The 24,057-nt window shown below is 47.4% G+C and overlaps 1 protein-coding gene across 1 annotated transcript in view; it reads right to left on the minus strand.

Moving 5' to 3' along the window:
* The window catches only part of LOC310955417 (venom phosphodiesterase CdcPDE), a gene marked incomplete at both ends in the record, with an annotated part of 43,742 nt that overhangs the window by 13,804 nt on the left and 5,881 nt on the right, over positions 1 to 24,057 (minus strand). The window contains 17 exons of the mRNA XM_083925235.1: positions 100 to 145; positions 3,518 to 3,690; positions 3,914 to 4,001; positions 4,222 to 4,291; positions 5,735 to 5,862; positions 5,967 to 5,998; positions 8,348 to 8,470; positions 9,100 to 9,208; positions 12,810 to 12,882; positions 12,987 to 13,052; positions 17,298 to 17,407; positions 18,090 to 18,209; positions 18,522 to 18,601; positions 19,599 to 19,696; positions 19,952 to 20,012; positions 21,124 to 21,249; positions 21,372 to 21,506. Of these exons, the coding sequence (XP_083781361.1) occupies positions 100 to 145; positions 3,518 to 3,690; positions 3,914 to 4,001; positions 4,222 to 4,291; positions 5,735 to 5,862; positions 5,967 to 5,998; positions 8,348 to 8,470; positions 9,100 to 9,208; positions 12,810 to 12,882; positions 12,987 to 13,052; positions 17,298 to 17,407; positions 18,090 to 18,209; positions 18,522 to 18,601; positions 19,599 to 19,696; positions 19,952 to 20,012; positions 21,124 to 21,249; positions 21,372 to 21,506 (1,638 nt within the window). The remainder of the gene's footprint in view (positions 1 to 99; positions 146 to 3,517; positions 3,691 to 3,913; positions 4,002 to 4,221; positions 4,292 to 5,734; positions 5,863 to 5,966; positions 5,999 to 8,347; positions 8,471 to 9,099; positions 9,209 to 12,809; positions 12,883 to 12,986; positions 13,053 to 17,297; positions 17,408 to 18,089; positions 18,210 to 18,521; positions 18,602 to 19,598; positions 19,697 to 19,951; positions 20,013 to 21,123; positions 21,250 to 21,371; positions 21,507 to 24,057) is intronic.

Consider the following 24,057-nt stretch of genomic DNA (forward strand, 5'->3'; position numbering starts at 1 on the left):
GTGCATTTCAGATTTTAAGGAAGTGATTTTTTTCAAAAGGCTAGAAAATAAAAACACAAATTAAGATAAAGAAGCGCAAAGTCGTGTGAAGCTCCTCACCTTCCTCTGCTGTCAGATTCAGACGGCTGTTGATCGCATTTCCACTCTAAAGAGAAACAAAAAAATGCTTTTTATGGAAAGAAACTGGATGTTATTTATTACCTAGCACAGTTAAACATAATTCATATGTGTAATTACAGCATAATACCTGTACGGTGTAAAAACAAAACCCACTGCTACGTCATTATTCATGCAACAGTTAATTTGAAACCATTTGATTTAAAACGTAGAGAACACTCTTGACGCTTTTCTTGAAGTCATAGCGTCAAGGTTGCTTTTGGATTCGACACGTTTGTCCCTGTCCAGCTTCCATCCTTCTTGAAAATGAGCTGATGTCTTCAGAGGCAAAAGGTCTGCCCCAACGACATCGTCCGTCTCTCTGTTCCCACGTCTTTCTGTCATCATCATCATCAGTGTCTGTTTCTGACTCATGGATTCGTTGATGGTTGTGATTTCTTCTCCACATGTGATGTTTGCAGTGACAGCTGATTTACAGGTCGGGGGTTTCCGAGTCTCGGATAGAAGGACCTCCGCAGCGCTGCATTTGAGCATCGTCTGGCTGCAACGCATTTGGGGATCGGGAGTATAAAATGTCTTTGCACCAATCACAATCGTATCGGGGGGAGCTAAACGTACGGTGCCCTGGCAAAATGGATCACAGAAACAGAAACCATGTCTGAGACCGTTTGCATTTTAATTAACCATAACATTCCCGTAACAATCCCGGCTGGGGCCCTTCTGTGCGGAGTTTGCATGTTGTCCCCGTGTCTGCGTGGGTTTTCTCCGGGTTCTCCGGTTTCCTCCCACAGTCCAAAGACGTGCAGGTGTTGGGTTCATTGATGACTCTAAATCACCCGTAGGTGTGAATGGTTGTCTGTCTCTGTTCGTCTCTATGTGTCCTGTGATAGACTGGCGTCCTGTCCAGGGTGGACCCCGCCTCACGCCCCATGTCAGCTGGGATCAGCTCCAGCCCCCCGTGACCCCGACAGGGATCACGAGTGAGTGATTCTTGTTTGGCGAAAACTTCACCTGCACATCTGCATCTGGCAACGGCGACTGAGCAAGAAACAGCATAAAAACCATACCACAATAGCAGCTTAATTTTGTACGAACATGTCAGCAGTGAGAAGAGAGCTGTCAAGAGTCGGTTCTTTCAGTCCCTCCTCTCTCACGTTTGTGTGAGTTTGTCTCCCTCTGTCTGTCTTTCCCTGCAGGTGTCTCCCTCTTGTGTTTTGTCCAGGTCCGGTAGGCGTGCCCTTATCAGCTGCAGCCTGTTACACTGATCAGCTGAGCTGACGGGCATGCAGCTCCGGACCATTGTTATCCTTCCCCTGGTAAACTCTTTGTCGGATTGGCTCCAGTTACTCGTTCGTTGGTTTTGCGCTGCTCGTTTGTTGTATTAATCGTTGTTTTCTTTTGTTTCTCCGTAGTTTCCCACGTCTCCGTTTCCTCGTCCTGTTCCCTGATCGTCCGTCGTTTCCCCGTTCCTGTTTTCCTCACCCGTCTTGTCCCTTGTATTCCCGTTACCCTGTAGTGTTTCGCGTTTTTGTTTGTCGTTTATATGAAACGTTTGTTTGTACTTTTACCCCGTGTCCGTGTCTGCAGTTGGGTCCAGTCTCCCAGTGTTATGTCCCCATAGCGTTCATGACAAGAGCGATTCAAAAAACGATTGTATTTTCAACAGATCGATCTGGAAACAGACCTCTGCAGCGCTCGCCTGGCTGCCGGCGTGTGGTGATTTCAGAGGTTTAGGCTTTGGATTTGCAAACACTGTATTTCCACAGATCAATTACAGTAACATGGTTAACCACGCAGCATTTATCCTCCCATGTAAAAAAGTGCAGAGCTGCAGAATCTTGGTTTCTTTTTCTGAAAATATCTGTTTTGTGAAATCTGGGCTTCACTCCACACTGTGAGCCAAGAGTTTGAAAGATGTTGGGAGTCACCGGGGAGGATGGTAATTTGCAAGGTAAAGCATTTTTGGAGCTTGACCCATACTAAGGACTTCTGGCAACACAGACCGATACCATGGGAGTTGAATCATTGTGAAACTGGCTCCAGGTCTGTTATTCTCGTCATGGAAGGCCGACCTGAGGTAGCGTCTGAGTTACAACCCCCGCCTCTTGGAGGGAAACAGAAAACACCGACCTTAGATCTGTGCAAAGTTAAGAAAGCATCCATGAATTATTAATATGGTTAATGCATTAAATCAGGATGTCAATAGGATGTGTGTATGCTTTTATGGTAAAATTCATTCATTCATTCATCTTCAGCCTCTTGTCCCTGTCGTGGGGGGGGGGGCTGGAGACGATCCCAGCTGACATCCCGCGTGAGGCGGGTCCACCCTGGACAGGACGCTAGTCTATCACAGGACACATAGAGACGAACAGAGACAGAAAACCATTCACACCTACGGGTGATTTAGAGTCATCAATGAACCGAACACCTGCACGTCTTTGGACTGTGGGAGGAAACCGGAGAACCCGGAGAAAACCCACGCAGACGCGGAATTCAAACCAGGAACCCTCTTGCTGTGAGGCGACAGTGCTAACCACCACCTTACCGTGTCACCCTTTTATGGTAAGATGTGTTATGGAATAATTGTCTGTCCATTCTTTAGTTCCTCAGTTCAGGTACTGATTTGAAAGCGATTCTAATTATTTTTAAAGCACTTAATGGTCGTTTCGTCTGGTTTTCCACTGAGAGGTCCAGTTCACTAACCTGACTCCTCCAGATGGAGTGGTTTGCATGATTCTCATCTGCTCAGCATGTCCATCTGGGAACTATAGTTTGGAGATCTTTCGGGAATGGGCGAAAATACCGGGTGAAAAGCAAAAGACTTGACTCTGTGACACTTGACTCTGTGACACTTGACTCTGCTAGAGACTGACCTCCCCTATCCCCTTCCTGTTCCTGTTACAACATTTTTTTTTGAATGGACTCCCGTTCTCTCCCGGACCTGGAAAAAAATCTCCACATTGACTCCCACTCCCGTTTATCAAGTGGTGTGTTCTGTTAGCCTAGCTCCCGGGTGGTGGTGCTAATGTGGCTAATTCAGTAAACATCAGCCAGATGGACGCATCTCCCTCCCCCCCAGCGTCACATACATGCCCTTTTTTGGTCAGAGGAAATGAGGCGGAGTCAAAGTCTGACAAGATGGAGACTCCCGTAGGCGAGAACGACTGGATCAAGTTGAGAGAACGGACCTCGACGGAGACGCTACGTCCATTTTCGATAAAGTCTGTTTGTACCGCAACAGGCCTCGTTGAGTTCATGCCCATGTTTTAAACCTGAAGTGTTCGAAGTCGACTGTTTCGCCTGTGATTTCTCAAAATAAAGGACTCTTTCTCTAATGACATAACTGTTATAAACCTTTCATAAACAAAACAACAAACAAACAAAGCGGGACAATACCCACCAGGGCAGGACAGGAGCAGCCCAGGTCGTCTGCAGGGTCGAGGCTGATGAGAGGACACTGATGCGGCCCGCTCTGCTCTGCGGGCGGCGTTGGCGCGTAGTAAGGTCGCCTCAGGACGTGGTTCATGCTGCCGTGGGTCCCGTTGTTTTCAGCCGGAGCGATCTGCATCACGTCTGTGTCGAACGATGACTGTTCAGTTTTGTGTTCCTTCGCTACAGATTGTGTGTCGTTTACTTTACAGACAAACGTTTCCCAAAGGTTTTTTATTTGATTATAGGTTTGGAAATCAGTTTTTTAGATGGTCTGGTGCGATTGTATATTAATGCAGGTACAGTCGGTACATTTACAGTCTGCAGTTCATTTGGATTTAAGTGGAATAAGTCAGGAAACACTCACCACACATAAGATTGTACAGCTCGATGTTGGAAAAGGGTTCGATTTCTGTTTTGTACAGAAATTTGGGTCCATGACTGACGAACATGGCCTGCAAGAAAACAGGGAGGAACAAACATTGAGTGTTGGAGGGGTAAAAAGAGTCAAGATAGCCAAAAAAAAGTGTTAAACTTGAGGAATAACTGCAATAAAACTACACACAGAAGAATTATGCAGTTAATTGGGATACTCGTAAACGATATAGAGAGAGCAGAATGTTATTTCAGTGACGTCACTGCTGACAGAACAGTTCATCAAGCCTCTGTGCTCACGTGCATGCTCTCCACATCGTTGTCATAACCGTGAGCCCCGCCGGAGCAGAAGGGGAGGGATCCTGGATCTCTGCGGGGACGCACACAAAAGACTTGTTTAGTTTCAGCATAAAAATGAGTCAGAGTCCAAATCCGTCTCTGATAGATACTGAAATGTTGAGTGTGCAGAGCTGCGGGGGGAGTTTAAATTAAAACCATGAGAGCTCTGTAGACCTCTGCAGAGACTGCATCATTACCCTGCTGGAAAGAAATGTGCGCATCATGCCCACCTGTGTTTCCCATGCTTGAAATCCTCACTTTAATTTCTACCTCCCAGCCCTCCCATTATCATAATCAGCATCTTCCCACAGTCTAGTCTTTTTGTTGTGATGTCCAGATGTAGCTGTGAACCTCCCTTTGATTTTAAGCCCTTGCATTTTTGCCTGCGTTGGTAATTTCCACTGGCCCCGTATTTTGGCTGCAGCCAGCGTGTTGCAGGAAACAGTGAAATCAGTTAAGATCTCGTGTTTGGTTGTTTTAAACCCTTGTGCCAGTGACAGAGGCCGTGCTGATACTGTTGCCTGTACGGGACTCTGGCCACCGCAGCGTTTCTCCAAAAGCTCCAAAAGAGTCTGTCTCACTGTACCACCAACTAAATGCACTCCCCACGTCTTTTACACCTGTTGTTTGTTTACTGTGGTCCCAATCAGTTCACGGTTTGGAAACTTGTTACATGTTCTTCTTGGTTCCTGTTCTTTTTCACACAGAGATAATTGAGCTGTTCTGATTGTATCGGACAGAATTGGAAATTCTTTGGCAAACGCGTCTGCATCGATCTGATACCATGACATTTAGATCGAAAGATTAAAATCTACTTAAAAGTAGTTTATTTATGTCCTTTTTCCATTATGACTGACTGTCGAACTTGATAATAAATGGCAAAGCTGGGTTATGACTGAAAGAACGAGGTCACAGGTACAAGCGGCGAAATGTGTTTCCTCAGGAGGGGGTCTGGAGTCTCCCTTAGAGAGAGGGGGAGAAGTTCAGCATCCGTGAGGAACTCGGAGTAGAGCCGCTGCTCCTTTGTGTTGAAAGGAGCCAGTTGAGGTGGTTCAGGATCATCTGGTAAGGATGAACCCTGGGCGCCTCCCTAGGGAGGTGTTCCAGGCACGTCCAGCTGGGAGGAGGCCTCGGGGAAGACCCAGGACCAGGTGGAGAGATTAGATCTCCACACTGGCCTGGGAACGCCTCAGGATCCCCCAGTTAGAGCTGGTTAATGTGGCCCGGGAAAGGGAAGTTTGGGGTCCCCTGCTAAAGCTGCTGCCCCCGCGACCCGACCCCCACATGCAGTTTAAAAACCCAAATCTATTCAGGTTAAGGCAATGCCCCAGTTTCTCAAACACCATGTAAACACCTGACCCTGGTTAACAGAACTAGATAACTCCTTTAGTAACCGGAGTATTGGTGCACCCCGACAGGGACAAGAGGTTGAAGATGAATGAATGAATGAAAAAAGTGAATTGACAGCAGATACCTCTCAAACAGCCACTTTGGGTCGACCAGGACGTTAACATCTTCGATGCGACGGCTGTTGGCAAAGTGGAGGCGCTTTGGGAGGTCGGCCTTCAGGTACGGCTTGATCTTCTGGTCCGGCTTCTTACACTGAAACCACCACAAACACAGACGACTGCTAATGTTCTGCAAACAATACAAGAAGAAACAAACAATGGAGTCCTTGTGTACACGTGAGGACATGGAAGACTTACAGTCATGTTAGCAACGAGTCCAGCTGAGTCGACTGAAACACAAAGCACAACTTTTACCAGTGAATAAACATTAACACCAAACCAGTGACTTGTACTTTAACTTGAACGGATATGTTAACCGCGTCGATACACACGTAGGATTTAAAACAGGGGTGTCAAACTGATCCAGTAAAGAGTCGCTGTGGCTGCAGGTTTTCATTCCAACCAATCAAAAACACACCTGGTCCAACAAATCAACTGTGTGAAGACGGTTCAGGTGATTGAGTAAGTCGAGTCAGGTGTGTTTTTGATTGGTTGGAATGAAAACCTGCAGCCACAGCGACTCTTTACTGGATCAGTTTGACACCCATGATGTAAACAATCTTGATTCCAACTTGTGCATTAACGTCATTTGTGGAATGGTGTGATTGATAAGTACCTGGACTTAAACGTGACATTAACCAAGGAGTTAATCAGTGATCTTAGGGGGAACCGTCCTAACCCTGCTGCGTGCACTATCCATAGACGAAATGTGTGACCCCAGACTCGGGTTTGATAGAAACACAGAGTATTGTTAAACGGGGCCGACCACATATGCATCTACTGCAGAAGCTGAACTCTTTTAGTGTTTCCAAGAGCATTTGATGACTTTTATCATTATTTTATTGAACGTCTCTTGATGTTTTCCTTATATTTGCTGGTTTTATGGTTTTATGGTCTATCTGTGAAGGCGAAGAACTGTCTCAGCAGCATTATTCAGGTCTGGTCCAAGATCATCGGAGTCCAGCTAACAGACTTAAGCTCCAGCTGGGAAAATAAGGGTCATCCAGAAAGTTAGGAAGGTCATGAGTCACCCTGACCACATCCTCAGTCAGGAATTCTGTTCGATGCCCTCAGAGCGGCGTTACCTCGTCAGGCTAACCCTAACCCATCAGGCTTTTAAATGCTGCTGACAGCGAACAGGTCAGACAGAGAGCTTTGACGTGTATATTTACACGGTGGTGTGGTGGTTAGCACTGTCGCCTCACAGCGAGAGGGTTCTGGTTCGCATCCCGTCTGGGGAGTTTGCATGTTGTCCCCGTGTCTCGTGGGTTTTCTCCGGGTTCTCCGGTTTCCTCCCACAGTCCAAAGACGTGCAGGTGTTCGGTTCATTGATGACTCTAAATCACCCGTAGGTGTGAATGGTTGTCCGTCTCTGTTCGTCTCTATGTGTCCTGTGATAGACTGGCGTCCTGTCCAGGGTGGACCCCGCCTCACGCCGATGTCAGCTGGGATCGGCTCCAGCCCCCCCGCAACCCCGACAGGGACAAGAGGCTGAAGATGAATGAATGAATTATTCACTTATTGTTCTTGCTGCTGCCTTCGATTGCCCATGCCAACCTGTGGTACTGAAAGTGTGGATGCTGTACGTGTCTTTGTTGTCTCTATGTTTTATGTGACTGCAAACTGAATTGCCCAGTAGTGATAAAGTTGTTTGAATTGAATTGAACTTAATTTTATCAAATTTGATGTTTAGATAATCTGTGGCCAGACGGACAAAACAAGTCTCAGAGGCTGATGTTTCGGCACAGCAGATCAGAACTTTACCTTTAACGTATGAACTTATTTCTTTGGCAGACCTCCCAGGTTGTGTTTGTCATTGTGTAAAGAAGATCTAAGCTATCAAACTATCAAAATGGCGCACATTTCAAGGTCTGGGGGATGGAAATGGCACCTGGCACCAAGAAACGTCTGCACGTTACTTTGTTTTTCCTCTGGTATCAGTTAAAGTCGTCTTTACGTCAAACAAAGCTGGGATTCCCTGATTGCAATCATTGTGCGTTATCTCAACTCTTCATGCTTGGGTGGGGTGGGGCAGGTAAAGCTCCGTGGCGCCCACGTTCTTTGTTGGACTGACACGGGGGCTGAGCGTCGGGAACATTAATTCACGAATGTGCGCGTTCAGTCTCGACTCCATTTGTTCCACTTTGTGCTGTTGAATGAATGCAAAATGTCAACAGCTGCAGCAGGAACATACGTGACACAGCCTGTTGATAAAATGTTAAAGCTTTGTTATGATATCAGTGTTTCTTGGGTCAAAGCAAACCCCTGGATTCCTCCTCCAGGTGGCTCGCACAACAGCACAAGAGACGGCAACCGCCCACTATACAAGCAGTTTGTACTGATGTGGACAAAACGTAGCATGCAAACAAACGAAACTCTGCTGTAGGCATCGGAGCAGTCTGCCTCGCCGACTGTGTCCCACAATGAAAAGCACTGGAACAGTCAGTAAAACCAAGTAAGCCTGACCTCGGCATACTGCAACAGTAACAGTACAGTTGCATTTGACCGACCAACGCAGTATGGTGGTATAGTATAAGTCTAGTAGGTGGTTTCTAATGCAGCTATGTTTCCTCACTCACACACTGCGTCTTTGTTCTTGGCTCTGATGCGTCCGAATGTGCCCTCGGTGACCCAGTAGTTGCGGATGTCTCCCACCAGCTCCTGCAGCACCTCCTTCCTGTCGCAGCTCGTGTCCTCCATACCTGCAACAGAACAGCAGCCAGCTGTTACGTGTGATTTTCATCTCTCTAATATCGTGCTTCATAACACTGTAACTGCAACACACATGCATTTTACACTTCAAGGTTTCTAAATGGATTTCTATCCAGGAAGTTTGTGTTTTTTCCAGGGACTTGACCAGTGTCCTCTCAATGGCAGCAGAGCTAGGCTGCTTAAACGGCCTTGGCCCAGCTGGAGCTGCTGCGCCAAGCTACTGTGAAGTGTGACCGCCTGTGAGTGTGAGTGACGGGGGGAGAAGCTCCAAAGCAAAGAAACCGCAGAGTGACAGAACAGAGTCTCCAAACACAACGCTAGTCGTTTTTAACAAAGACAAAGTCTGTGGGGATCGGTAAAGTCTCCGGATCAGTTCAGAACAACGGAATGAAAAACTTGGAAAATGCTCCGATGGATGTTTATTCTTCAAGATCGCTGATTCGCTCATTTAGCTGTCAATCAAAAGGGATTCTGCCTCAGACAGCTCATCCAATCATAATGCAGACGCAGAGTGTCCGGGCCAGCCCACTGCCCCACACATCCTGCTGGATCAGCTCAGCAACTAAAACAACCCAAGTTATATGAAGGTAAAATGACGTCGTTCCGTGTGGCGTGTTACCGTGATCTGCCACGATGATGATGTTCAGACAGCGGTGGAGGCCAATTTGCTTGAGGCCGTTCATAAGATGACGGATGATCTTATCCACGCCCTGGACTGCTTCAATCAGCTGCAGGGAACAGGTGACACACACACACACACACACACAGTGAAATCAAAGTGGAATCACAGCCAACCTGGGTCTACAGGCTTATCTTCGCCATGTATCGGACAAACACACACACACACAAGAGATTTGCCGGCTGGTGAAATCAAGCTGGCCCTGTGACTATAAGTCCACACACACACACACACACACACACACACACACACACACACACACACACACACACACACACACACACACACACACACACACACACACACACACACACACACACACACACACACACACACACACACACACACACACACACACACACACACACACACACACACACACACACACACACACACACACACACACACACACACACACACACACACACACACACACACACACACACACACACACACACACACACACACACACACACTCACTCACACACACTCACACACATACATACACACACACACACACACACACACACACACGGGGGTAAACATCTCTGTTTTTCCTCTGGTATCAGTTAAAGTCGTCTCTGCGTCAAACAAAGCTGGGATTCCCTGATTGCAATCATTGTGCGTTATCTCAACTCTTCATGCTTGACTGGGGCGTGGCAACCTACGCAGAAAGTGAGCGGTAGGTACGCTCTAATTCGCGGGCCGTTAGCCTATATTTTCATTACATTACTTGTTTATGTTTTTTGTGTGGGGTCGGATCACGGGGGCAGCAGGTTTAACAGGGGGCCCCAAACTTCCCTTTCCCGGGCCACATTAACCAGCTCTAACTGGGGGATCCTGAGGCGCTCCCAGGCCAGTGTGGAGATCTAATCTCTCCACCTGGTCCTGGGTCTTCCCCGAGGCCTCCTCCCAGCTGGACGTGCCTGGAACACCTCCCTAGGGAGGCGCCCAGGGTTCATCCTTACCAGATGATCCTGAACCACCTCAACTGGCTCCTTTCAACACAAAGGAGCAGCGGCTCTACTCCGAGTTCCTCACGGATGCTGAACTTCTCCCCCTCTCTCTAAGGGAGACTCCAGACCCCCTCCTGAGGAAACACATTTCACACGCTTGTGCCCTGCCAGCTTTTACAAAAAGAAGATTTATTCTCACGGAAAAAGAAAAGCAGTGTCTGGATCCAATCTGATGAGAAGCACAGACAACAATGACAAAGACACGGAGTCCTGCCAGAGATCGGAGTAACAGATATGTGACAGACCATCACCAAACCTGCGTCATCTGGGATTGTCCTTAAAGAGACGCTGAGGTGTTTTTAAAGAAAGCACTCAGAGAGAAATACTTCTTATCTCCGTCGTTTCCCTCAACTTGTTTACTTGTTAAATACAGACATTATGAAACACACCGATAATGATCATCCAAGACATCTGAGGTAGATCAAAACACGACCGCCTCCGCAGTAACAAGCTGCAGTTTGCGTCTGAAGCACAGAGTCACTGAGGAATCACACTTCTAAGTGGGTCCAACTCGTCTCAGGTTTCAAACTGATCTCAACAAAGTCTGTAATTCAGTGTTTCCCCTTTTGTCATCATGGGGATTTGGGACGATTTTCCACTTCTGCTCAATCGAAGAAAGTATTTTAAGGTATTTAAGAAGCTCTTTTTGTTCCCAGTTCCAGTTTTCAATTGATGTTTAGAAACTAGAAGTGAAACACAAACAGGTGAAAAGGGAAAGTGTAAGTGCTGTTCTCACCAAACACAAATGACTCAGAAATGCATCACTTTTAAACCTGCATTATACGTGGTCCTGATGGCGTCGTCGGTCGAGTGTAAAACGGCCGGGATGAGGATCAGCACCTCTAAATCTGAGGCTGTGGCTCTCAGCAGGAAACCAGTGGATTGCTTACTCCAGGTAGGGAATGAGTCCTGACCCCAAGTGAAGGAGTTCAAGTACCTCTGGATCTTGTTCACGAGTGAGGGGACGATGGAGCGTGAGTTTGGCCGGAGAATCGGAGCAGCGGGGGCGGAGCTGCAGTCGCTCTACTGCACCGTTGTGACGAAAAGAGAGCTGAGGAAGGCAAAGCTCTGGATCTACCGCTCAGTCCTGGTTCCTACCCTCACCTGTGGCCATGAAAGCTGGGTCAGGACCCAAAGAACCAGGTCGCGGAGCCAGTGTGGAGATCTAATCTCTCCACCTGGTCCTGGGTCTTCCCCGAGGCCTCCTCCCAGCTGGACGTGCCTGGAACACCTCCCTAGGGAGGCGCCCAGGGGGCATCCTACAGCGTGCTTGTGTAGAGTATGGAGTCCACCATCTGCAGACTCTATTTTTGACTCGTTGTTTAATCTCTGTTACAAACGTTGCGTTCTTCGTCTGCTCTCAGGCCTTTTTAAGTGAACTGAAGTTAGGATTAAAGTGTGGATGTGCACGACTCCAAACATGGTTCTACCTGAGGAACAACAGACAGTCTGCAGCGGGCCGAGTTGCACACGCATGATGTCATTGTTACTGTGAATCAGCTATTTACAAGAGGCCTTGTTAACCATTAGTGTAACGACATACTGCGAGAAAACAGATGCTTACACTCAACAATGTTGTCATTGTTAGTTTCAAATGTAAACGTTAGTTGACATTCTTTCTTCTCACTGACTCGTCCATCAACCCACATTTTGATTATACTAAGAAGAAGTCATCTTCCTTTCAGACGCACACAGAATGACGCCACTAAAACCAACAACTTCAGAATCTGTCTCGTAGACGGACTAATCTTTGAACTAAAGAAGAGGTCGGACATCAACAAACTGTGCATACTTTAAAACCAGATCAACAAAACTGAACTGGACCCTCATGGTCCACACAGGGACTCGGCGACCCTTAGGTTCCCGGCGACCCTTAGGTTCCCAGCCGAGTCACCTATGGACTGAGCTACTGCCGCCCAATATCTATGTATCTATGTGTGATCTCTATGTATCTGGACCAGGAAAACACCTCCTAACACTGGCCCAGCAGAGGAGCACCTTCAGCAGAAGACTCCTCGCGCCCAGATGCACCACAGGAAATCTTTCCTTCCTGTGGTCTTTAAGCTATACAACGCATCCCTGGGAGAGTCTGTCACACCCTCTCTGTAATACGGACTCAATCATAGACAAACTTTTCTCGAGAAGCTAGAGAAGGCGATGGTCAACCGATTTGCAGCGAAAAACTGAAGGAGAAAATAAACGGTTATGGATGAGGGACCGGTTGGTTGATACACCGCCTGCTTTTAATATGTGTAATACACACAAATCTCCAAAAAGTGCTAAAATCGTGCAGGTTAAAGAGTAAATCCTAGGGCCTAAGTCATGACACAGAGCGCAGAGTGATCTGACGAAGGATGAAGTTCATTGTGTGACCCCGTGTGTGAGGTTATTCATTAAGAATCCTAAAGACTTTATTGTTTTATTACCGATTAAATCTTTTATCTGTGGGCCATGAAGGGACTTCAGACTGTAATCTGTGATTGTAGGTGGTAATGGTCAACATCAACGAGGCTAATGAGTCTGATATTGATTTATTTCAGCCACCGTCTGATATTGAGAACGAGGGCGGAGGTCATGGGAGGTCTTTTCCTCTTCTCTCTCGTCACTGACTGATCCAGAGACAGGTGAACTTACCCCTCCACTCACAGGACCGTAGTTGTGTCCAGATTTATCAGGTTCCTCCAGATACAGCGTGTAGAAATCCGGTCTGGAGGAAAAATGAAAAGGTTTGTTTTTAACACTTTTGCTGAACGAGCACAATTCTGCTTTTCAAAAATGCTGAGCGCGTCATTAAATACAGGAACAGCGAACCTTTCGTCACTCGGCAGCTGGAGCCACTTCAGCAGAGTGAACACTCGTTCTTCAAATGGGACTTTACTAAAAATAGAGAGAGAGATAGAAAGAGTGAGGTTGCGGTTGTGGAGGTTACGTCTATAAAAGGCGTTGAGCAGCAGGACACTGACGGGTTTGATTTGAACTCCACCAACAGAGATCTTTACTCATTGACCTTTATTTGAATGACTTCAACAGTGGTGACAATAGCTTCCCCAGAGGTCTAATAATAGCTTCTTCCAGAGAAGTTATTACACACGCCTCGGTTCATTAATAGTTTATTGAGACACAGACGTTGATTTTTGTCTTTTCATGGGATTTGTGCAGCCCCTTAATCATTACCATCACAACACATGTGCGTCAAAGAGCCATAAATGTAAATAAAGTCATCTGATTCCACTCCATGGGACCTGAATTCATGGTGATGATGGACTGGGTTGGATACCTCGGTGTCTGTACTTCCAACGAAACCGTGAACCATCCCACGCAGCGATAAAAAAACGCTCTTCCTGACTCTGGTCCAACATCAATATAGTTCAGGACTGTATCAGCTGAGATCCTGTTACGGCTCCTTTATTGCATATAATCACTTCACTAATATGATTACCATCCCCCGGTGTGGAGCAACACATTGCACTTTTATTGATATTGCTTTAGAGATCTCAGCATGGCACATGGATCAAATGTTACGTGAGAAGCTTGAAGTATATTTATTATTCATGTTAAATTATAGGTATAGGCTTAGACTCGTCTTAAGACGGCTTGGACGTAGAAAGACCGGAGAAGTCTGCGTAGGGAGGAGGTCAAACAAACACGGGATTTTCACCCACTTTTATTTGAATCTACCTTGGTTATGTTACTTACATGGTTAGCGAACGTAATCTAGCATCACCAGACTGATCACAAATGTGAGCAGCAACCAATAAGAGCCATGAAACATGAGCAGCAACCAATCAGAGCCATGAAACATGACCTGCAACCAATCAGAGCCATGAAACATGACCTTCAACCAATCAGAGCCATGAAACATGACCTGCAACCAATCAGAGCCATGAAACATGACCAGCAACCAATCAGAGCCATGAAACATGACCTGCAACCAATCAGAGCCATGAAACATGACCTGCAACCAATCAGAGCCATGAAACATGAGCCGCAACCAATCAGAGCAATGAAACATGAGCAGCAACCAATCAGAGCCATGAAACATGAGCCGCAACCAATCAGAGCAATGAAACATGAGCAGCAACCAATCAGAGCCTTGAAACATGAGCAGCAACCAATCAGAGCCATGAAACATGACCTGCAACCAATCAGAGCCATGAAACATGAGCAGCAACCAATCAGAGCCATGAAACATGAGCAGCAACCAATCAGAGCCATGAAACATGACCAGCAACCAATCAGAGCCATGAAACATGACCAGCAACCAATCAGAGCCATGAAACATGACCAGCAACCAATCAGAGCCATGAAACATGAGCAGCAACCAATCAGAGCCATGAAACATGACCAGCAACCAATCAGAGCCATGAAACAGCAGTTATTGCTCTGTGAAAAACAAACTTTTTCAGATTACTGCTAAACAGAAACTAAACGTCAAGCTGCTGAAAATGTGTCTGTATGGGAGAGGGGCCAGACCTATCTGCCAGAACAAACGGTATGTAAGGCCGCTTTGGGCAGTTTTTCAAACCTTTACTATATAGGAAAGACAGGAAATTGGGTGAGAAAGAGGGGGAGACATGCAGCAAAGGGACGCAGGTCAGGGTCGAACCCGTGGCTACTGCCTCAAGGACACTCAGCCTCTTTAACCACTGTTCCCCCGGCCGCTCCTAGTGTTGCCTTCTCATTTTTTATTTTGCATTTATACGAGCATCTTTGGGGGGAACTCTGCGTGCATACGGTGATGCAAAAGCCTGGTTCATGACTGATATAACGCTGCCACACAACAGCACCCAGAGCTGGTGCATGTGTAGAAACGTCCTTCTCCTTCTCTCCCTAACAGCGGAGAAGCAGGACACCGTACAGCGTGACAGGGATCTGCAGCACGGTCTGCAGCCTCCCACCGCCTCGGCTCCACCCAGGACACTTGAACGTCCCACGTGTTTGTTGTTGTTTCCCTGAACTCTGCACACGGATGTTAGGGAAACACGTACGCCACTGTGACGACCCTCCCTGCTCTCTCTCTCCCTCTGACATCAGCGGGGTCGTCAGCAGCATTGGCACCACCTGGGGTGTGACGACCCTCCCTGCTCTCTCTCTCTCTCCCTCTGACCTCAGCAGGGTCGTCAGCAGCATTGGCACCACCTGGGCTGTGAGAGTCTGGGTGCTTTTAACTCTGTCCTGGAGCTCAGTCACTGCGGCTCTCCTCCCAGAGACGCCTTGTTTAGCTTTTGTTTGGCGTTTGGGTTTTTGTTCATCCTTCTTACAACATTAAACACACACACACTTCTCCACTCATGCATTCACCTACACCACTAATTTCCCTGACTACACACGCCATGAGTAATTTAGGTCACTTTTTTAGTTACTTCATCTAAATAATCATCATCTCATTGCTTTGTCATGACCATGCGGCCCGGTTTTTGACACACATGAGCAGATCAGTGCACATGTTTGTGTTTGTACCCCTTTACATGGTTGAGCTACTTCCACCCTGGGGAGTTTCACCTTTTTTGTGTTTTTAAGCCCCAAAACCCCGTTGCCGACTAAACAAAGGCACATCTGATCAAATATTTAGTAGTTCTCATGCATCGTGTAAACAGGGCCTGAGTCTGGCAGATTCGTCTTGTTTCCAGACTATAAATAACATAAGTTACGTAACAAACACTGATTTTAACCTTAACTACATTCCTTACCCAAACCCTGCGGGGTCGTGCTGCCTGATATTTGCAGGATAAAGCATGAATTATGATGAATAATCGTGCATTATTAAAGGGCTCTCTTGGAAGGATAAGAGCCTTTCCAGGCACCTCTGCACAGTCATTAAGTGTTAACTGGAATCAAAGCTGGTGATAAACATGCCTAAATGGAGTGATACCATGACAGGAAGTCACATTACAGCGTCAACAGTAATGTGCTTAATTTAAGGCCTGAGCTGATAAAGGTTAAGAACATCCAACGAAAACATGAACCATCCCACGCAGCGATAAAACGCTCTTCCTGACTCTGGTCCAACATCAATATAATACAGAACTGTATCAGCTGAGATCCTGTTACGGCTCCTTTATTACATTTAATCACTTCACTTATGATTAACAGGCGTGTAGCAACACAACACTCTTTTATTGATATTGCTTTAGAGATTTCAGCATGAGACTTGGATCAAAGATGAGGCCGTCGGTCGAGTGTAAAACGGCGGGGATGAGGACCAGCACCTCTAGATCTGAGGCCGTGGCTCTCAGCAGGAAACCGGTGGATTGCTTTCTCCAGGTAGGGAATGAGTCCTGACCCCAAGTGAAGGAGTTCAAGTACCTCGGGATCTTGTTCACGAGTGAGGGGACAATGGAGCGTGAGTTTGGCCGGAGAGTTGGAGCAGCGGGGGCGGTGCTGCAGTCGCTCTACCGCACCGTTGTGACGAAAAGAGAGCTGAGGAAGACAAAGCTCTGGATCTACCCTCAGTCCTGGTTCCTACCCTCACCTGTGGTCATGAAAGCTGGGTCAGGACCCAAAGAACCAGGTCGCGGGTACAAGCGGCTGAAATGTGTTTCCTCAGGAGGGGGTCTGGAGTCTCCCTTAGAGAGAGGGGGAGAAGTTCAGCATCCGTGAGGAACTCGGAGTAGAGCCGCTGCTCCTTTGCGTTGAAAGGAGCCAGTTGAGGTGGTTCAGGATCATCTGGTAAGGATGAACCCTGGGCGCCTCCCTAGGGAGGTGTTCCAGGCACGTCCAGCTGGGAGGAGGCCTCGGGGAAGACCCAGGACCAGGTGGAGAGATTAGATCTCCACACTGGCCTGGGAACGCCTCAGGATCCCCCAGTTAGAGCTGGTTAATGTGGCCCGGGAAAGGGAAGTTTGGGGTCCCCTGCTGGAGCTGCTGCCCCCGAAACCTGACCACGTACAACTTAATGGTTTCTGACTCATCCCTGTGATTTTTCTAGGTTTCCTCTTCTCTGCAGCTTCTTCCTTTAATGTTTAGATTACAGAGAGAGCCGACACACGTGCTCTGTATACTTCCTCTCCAACTATGTCCCCCTTCTTCAATAAGGCAACCAGGGCCGTATCATCCGCATACTTAAACAACATACTATGGTTCCCCCAGCATGCTTTTGAACCCCAGAGGCGTCAGTCTTACCCATTGTAAGGTCTGTAGATGTCGGGAAAGCTCCCGTTGATTTTGACATCTGATCCTGGCCAGAAGAAAGTCCCAGACTTCAGCCCCTGGTGCTTCGCTGTGTGCCAGATCTACAGAGACAAACAGGACAGAGCAAGGTCCATTTTCAATCAAACAGCTGTGGTAAAATAACACATTTCTACAAATACAAACATACTGAAAATGATTATTTCATGCAGATACAGTCTCGAGCATTTCCAAGGATTGTAAGCCCCTGTACGAACCCTTAGTCATAAAATTATGAATAGAGCTTATTGGACCCCATGTAAAATGGCACGGTTAGGACTTGTGTTGGAGATTTTCGTGGTTCCTTTGTTCATATGTTGTATTCATGCCCCGTGATAGACTCACTATGGTCTAAGATTATGTCCTGACTCATTAACTACTCTGGTACAACAACTGCTGCTTTGTCTACTCGGTGTGTTACCAAAGGGAAGTGGTCTAACTGTCCCCCCAGACGGTACACTGTAGAGCAGCACTTATTACTGGATGCAGGATCGTGTTACGACACTGTAAAAAAAATAAAGTTTTACAGGTGGAGGAATGATTTGATGAGAAAGCCGAGATTGCTTCCTACGAACAACGTAGTATAGGTTGCAATAGAAGGAAGACTTAGGGCGCACTCACACTGTCCATCTGTACCGTGCCCAAACAGGTTTTTACGGGTAAAGTCCAGTTCGTTTGACCAGTGTGAGTGCAACCGTACCACGCCTAGCTGTTAATATTGCGAAATTAAACGTAACCAGGACTCACGGGCTGTCCCAGGTACCAGGCAGGGTTGTCTTTCTCTGGACTGGACAGACTGAAGGAGGCGTCAAACACCGGGTCGTACATCGAGTTATCAATCAAACCGTTGGACTCTGGATAGAGACCCTGAGAGAGAGAGAGAGAGAGATTGTGTAAATAAATCAATAAAAATAAAACAATATTTCATTCTCGACTTAAGCACAACAGTTAATTCTTCTTCTTTCAATCTGCAGTGAATTTCAGCTGCAAAAGTCTGCAGGTAGGGAAAGACACTGGGAAGTGTTTTCAAGACACAGACCACAAATCTAAACAGGAGTTTTCCACATAATGTGCCTGGAAACATATCTACATCTGTTCCTGCATGTCCGTGAAGCATGTGTGTGTGTGTGTGTGTGTGTGTGTGCACGGCTCCATGTGCAGCAGTGTGAGTGTCTTTACCGTCACAATAGTGTAGTGGTTTGGGAAAGTCTTGCTGGGAAAAGCTGCCTGCATGTACGGTGCCGAGGTTCCACAACTCTCTGTGACGTAAAGAGCAGAAGACAAAACACGTCAGCTGCTGCGTGCACGCCGTGTTGAGTTAGGAGCACCGCGTCGGAAAAAAAGATTCAATCCCCTGATGGTTTGTTACTTGACGAGGGAGCGTGCGTTGATGGTCGACGTGTGGGCTGGATGAATTTATTGTGGACTCACAAATTGACCAGAGCGAGATGATTTGAGAGCTGGAGGAAGAAAAAGTTCTGAAAACTGATGCTCAGAACTGGACGAAGCACGAGGAATTTGTGAGGGGATACACGTTCCCTCCTCACAGTGAACAGGTGTGTTAGGGCGCACTCCCACTGTGCCTCCGTCCCGTGCCCCGTGCTTTAGGGTCCTTGTCCCCCCCTCCAGGCCCGTTTGTACTCACACTACCTGGGCCTCGGAGAATGCTTCTTGCTGCCTATACGTCATCACGCCGTAACACGTCACACGCATTGATGACGTCATGGCGATGCGTGGCTTTGTTTCCAGATCTTTCCGTAGACCTCGGAGTTTTTGTGCGTCTTGTCGACTGTTTTTGAATCTTTTCATCGACCAAATCTGCAGTAAACACTCCACCTCCGCATCACACCAACGTGAACCTTTCGCCGCCATTGTTTTAAATGTCCGCGCATGGTCCCTCCTTCTTTTTTCTACGTCCCAACAGGCGCACAGGAAATGACCTCAGAACCGCCGTAGGCCTCGTGCTCGTACACGTGCACACGCTCGTGCTCGTACACGTGCAAACACGCTTTACAAAAGCCCACCTCTCCCAAACGGCCCGTGGACGGCAAGCGTGCCGCTCCTAGATGTCGTACGGTTGCACTCACACTGGTCAAAGGAACCAGACTTTAGCCATAAAACCTGTTTGGGCACGGTACGGATGGACAGTGTGAGTTCGCCCTTAATTTTTCTATGTGCAAAAGAGCAACGAATCTCTCTTTTAGCCCTCAGGACACGAACAGTAAAAGCAGAACAGAGCGTAATGTGGTCACTAACTGAGTTTGTCCAGAACAGGGATAAGAGCGCTCCACGTCTGCAGGTACTCGGCCCGCAGTCCGTCCAGAGAGACGAGGAGCAGAGGTTGGTGCTCAAAGCTGTGAGGGAGAAAAAACAATCAATCAGGAGGAAAATATTACACGTACAAAGAAACAAACGTATGCAGAGTGCAGCTGTTGTCCGTGGGTAAAAGAGGAGGTTTTGAGGAGTTGACTGTTGATCTTTTTTTTTGTTCCTTTATTTTAACTAACTTGTAAAATAACATTTCAGAATGCTAGTGCTAACTTGAATGTGCTCTCACCAGATCAATGATCTTGTTGCATTTCTTTCTCACATTGATTCGACGTTCTTACCCTGCTGGACATGTCGGAGTTGACAGGTCATCGCACTTGTCCTGCACCCACTCCGTCTCTCCTACAGCAGGGTGGCACAAATACACGTTAATAATAGTTAAATAACCTTTATTCGACACCTGTTAAAGCTGCAGTCTGCAAGTCTGGTAGATCGAGTCGACTCAGTCAAGTTTTGAATGTTTACAACTCTCACGCCCCTCCCCCTCGACCACCGAGCTCCCCGCTCCCTCCCGTCTAGTGCTCGTCAGTGCGCGTGCACCAGATTCCTGTGAATGCGCCCGTGTCTTCTCTCATCAATACGCTAAATAGCTTGAGGCGTGTGCCTGTGATATTGTAACATGCGCGAGGGGGAGGGGGGATCTGTGGCGTGTGCAGGATACGGGTGCGGTGGATTTTTGCAAAACAAACAACAGGCTCTATGTGCACGTTGAGTCGACTCAGTCAAATGTCGAATGTTTACAACTCTCACGCCCCTCCCCCTCGTCCACCGAGCTCCCCCGCTCCCTCCCGTCGAGTGCTCGTCAGTGCGCGTGCACCGGATTCCTGTGAATGCGCCCGTGTCTTCTCTCATCAATACGCTAAATAGCTTGAGGCGCTTGAGGGGGGGGTGACATGTGACATGCGTGAGGGGGAGGGGGGATCTGTGGCGTGTGCAGGATACGGGTGCGGTGGATTTTTGCAAAACAAACAACAGGCTCTATGTGCACGTAGAGGCACGTTTTTTTTCTTTAATCGGATGATTTACGTTGTTCTATCGGAGCAGAATGCCAACTTCAGTGAAGCTGATCAAAAAAAAGTTGCCGACTGCGCCTTTAAATAAATGTTCACACATGACGTCTCCTCCAATTTTGCAGCCAGGAGCATTTGGAAGATATCTTTGTCTACAGCATGAACAAAATACTAAATCGGCACTGCAGTTGTATTTATAGAGTTAGTTCAGCGAACCATTTAAAGGATAAACTGTGGTTTTAATCCTAAGAGGCACTTAAATACTTAAGGAAACCCTGAACAAACAGTCTTAAAGGCCGTTATCGCTGCTGAGATCAAACGTTTCCACATGAGCATCGTTCTCTCTCTTTCTAAGTTTCTTTTATCAGATCAAAGTCATTTCCAACTAAATAAGAAGTTAGAAGCACTAAACAGTTCCTCCTCGTCCTCTTTCATGTTCTCACCGTGGCAGACATGTTTGTAGTTTGTGCAGCAGTCTCCTGCGGACAGACAGTCGTCGGAGCAGTGGCATCTGCTCTGCGTCAGCCTCTTCTCTCCACAGCGGAGCCGCGTGCACTCCCACCTCTCAGCTGAGGACGACAGAGACGACAGTTATAGAGTCAGTGTACTACGCCGCCTTCTGTTCAACTGATCAGACGCTCATTGTTACACAAATAAAACGAAAGGTCCCGAGTCAAAAGCAGAGTCTCACTTGGGACGGTGCAGATGTCGTGGTAGTCAAAGCAGCAGCTGTTGCCGGCGGCGCAGTTCTGGTCACATCTGCAGCCGGGGATCTCGCTGTCGTAGGGCTCGTAGCACCGATTCCTGCAGGTCGTGTGGGGGGCGACTGGAACAAGAAGATGGGACAATACCTTTTTAATATTTCATCAGAGTCCAGTTTCAGAGTTTTTTTTTGGCAGCTCGCTCACAAAGCATCCACACGTGAGGGAAGGCTGCGGATGAAGATCAAAAATAGTGAAAGTGTTTACTCAGAATGTGGAATAAAGTTTTTAGTTTGGATGTTGGTGTTAAAACCAAGCCCCCACCACAGCGACTTCCTGTTTGATCCAATCAGGAAGCTCCGTCAGCGTCAGTTCTCTGAGTGTCCACTAGGGGCAGGTTTCATAACAGAGCAGTTTCTCATTGAGCCCCATGTTAAACAGGCCGTTTACACAGCATCATTAAGCCTGTTTAAGGCCTGGGACAAATTATTATCTTATTGGTGCTTCTTCCATATGTGCTCTCCACTTTGCTGGTGTATAAAGGGAATTTCCCCTTTGTGGGACTAACAAAGGAATATCTTGTGCATCAGAAAGCCTTTTGTGTGTTTATGATTGTAGTCGTGAAGCGTGTTAACACAGTGTAGTCACATAGGGCGCACTCTCACTGTCCTTCCGTTCCGTGCCTAAACAGGTTTTACGGGTAAAGCCTAGTTCGTTTGACCAGTGTGAGTGCAACCACACCGTGCCTACGTCCACGGCCCGTTTGGGAGAGGGGGGCTTTAGTAAAGCACGTTTGCACGTGTACGAGCACGAGCGTGCGCATGTGTACGAGCACGAGGCCTACGGCGATTCTGAGGTCATTTCCTGTGCGCCTGTTGGGACGTAGAAAAAAGAAGGAGGGACCATGCGCGGACATTTCAAACAATGGCGGTGAAAGGTTCACGTTGGTGTGATGCGGAGGTGGAGTGTTTACTGCAGATTTGGTCGATGAAAAGATTCAAAAACAGTCGACAAGACGCACAAAAACTCCGAGGTCTACGGAAAGATCTGGAAACAAAGCCACGCATCGCCATGACGTCATCAATGCGTGTGACGTGTTACGGCGGGATGACGTATAGGCAGCAAGAAGCATTCTCCGAGGCCCAGGTAGTGTGAGTACAAACGGGCCTGGAGGGGGGGACAAGGACCCTAAAGCACGGTGCACGGGACGGAGGCACAGTGGGAGTGCGCCCATAGAACGCAGAGTCACAAGAAGTTAAATCCACACAAAAGTAATGAAACCGGTTCTGTCTGAAATTGAGAGTGCATTCTCATGATTGTGTGAATTTTTATTGACAGATTATGACTTTGTTTCCACAGTGGCGATACCCCCTGTCTCTCAGTGCTGGCTAAAATAATGGAGATGTTCCTGGATGGAAACTCAATGCGTGTGTTCAGGGAAGTTTGAGTAATTCCTCATTTCGTGTTTTTCTGGACTTGCCACTTTGCACAAGAGGTATGCATCATGTGTCACTCAGCTCTTGTGATGACACATGAAATCCACATGTTACACGGCGTGGTGACTCACCCGCTGAGGTGAACAGAAAAATCCTGTCTGGCTGACGGAGCTGAGAGAGCCTCGTGGAAACGTAATGACATCTACTCACATGACAAAGCAGGTTCTGCGACCTGTGATCTACTATGACGATGCATTTTCAACAGTGCACAAGGAAGACAACTCTTAAAGTCCTGGAGCCATCGTGTGAAACAACTGTCAGTCAAAAAATCCATAAAGTAAAAGGAGGACAAACCCGTTCCTCATGGCAACACAAATATTTTCACTATTAAATTAAGTAGATATATAAATATGTAATCTCAGGGAATAGTTTCCACTTTAATGTCAGAGAATATCCAATAATCTACGCCATGGGTGTCAAACTGATCCAGTAAAGGGCCGTGTGGCTGCAGGTTTTCATTCCAACCAATCAGAAACACAACTGGTCCAACAAATCAACTGTGTGAAGGCAGTTCAGGTGATTGAGTGAGTCGAGTCAGGTGTGTTCTTGCTTGGTTGGAATAAAAACCTGCAGCCACACGGCCCTTTACTGGATCAGTTTGACACCCATGATCTACGCCTCCTGGAGTCCAGAACACCTTCAGCCTTCTGCTACACATTTGCCAGAAATGTGCCATCATGCTCTTGTTGAACAGTACACTGTTCACACAAGGCTATTTAACCGTTCTGTACCTGTAACTGCCCACATGTCCAGGAATCAGATGAAAACTGTCCTGCAGTTAAACTTCTACAACCAAAAAAGCTCAGACGGGGTCAACCGTATGTTACCCTTTTCCCCCAAAAGGGTCCTATGTTCCCTGGGTGCATAAGCCCCTTCCTCCACTGATTTAATTCAGCATTTCGTTAGGGTTAGGGGTCACCGTTAGGGTCAGGGTTAGGCGGTAGAGCGAGGAACATCGGACCCATTACCCCAAAAGGGTCCTATATTCCCTGGGTACCCCACCTCCACTGATTCAATTCAGCATTTCGTTATGGTTAGGGGTCACGGTTAGGGTCAATGTCAGGGGGTAGAGTGAGGAACATCGGACCCATTACCCCAAAAGGGTCCTATATTCCCTGGGTACCCTACCTCCACTGATTCAATTCAGCATTTTGTTAGGGTTAGGGGTCATGGTTAGGGT

The sequence above is a fragment of the Echiichthys vipera genome (assembly GCF_963691815.1).
Source record: "Echiichthys vipera genome assembly, chromosome: 13".
Lineage (NCBI taxonomy): Eukaryota > Metazoa > Chordata > Actinopteri > Perciformes > Trachinidae > Echiichthys > Echiichthys vipera.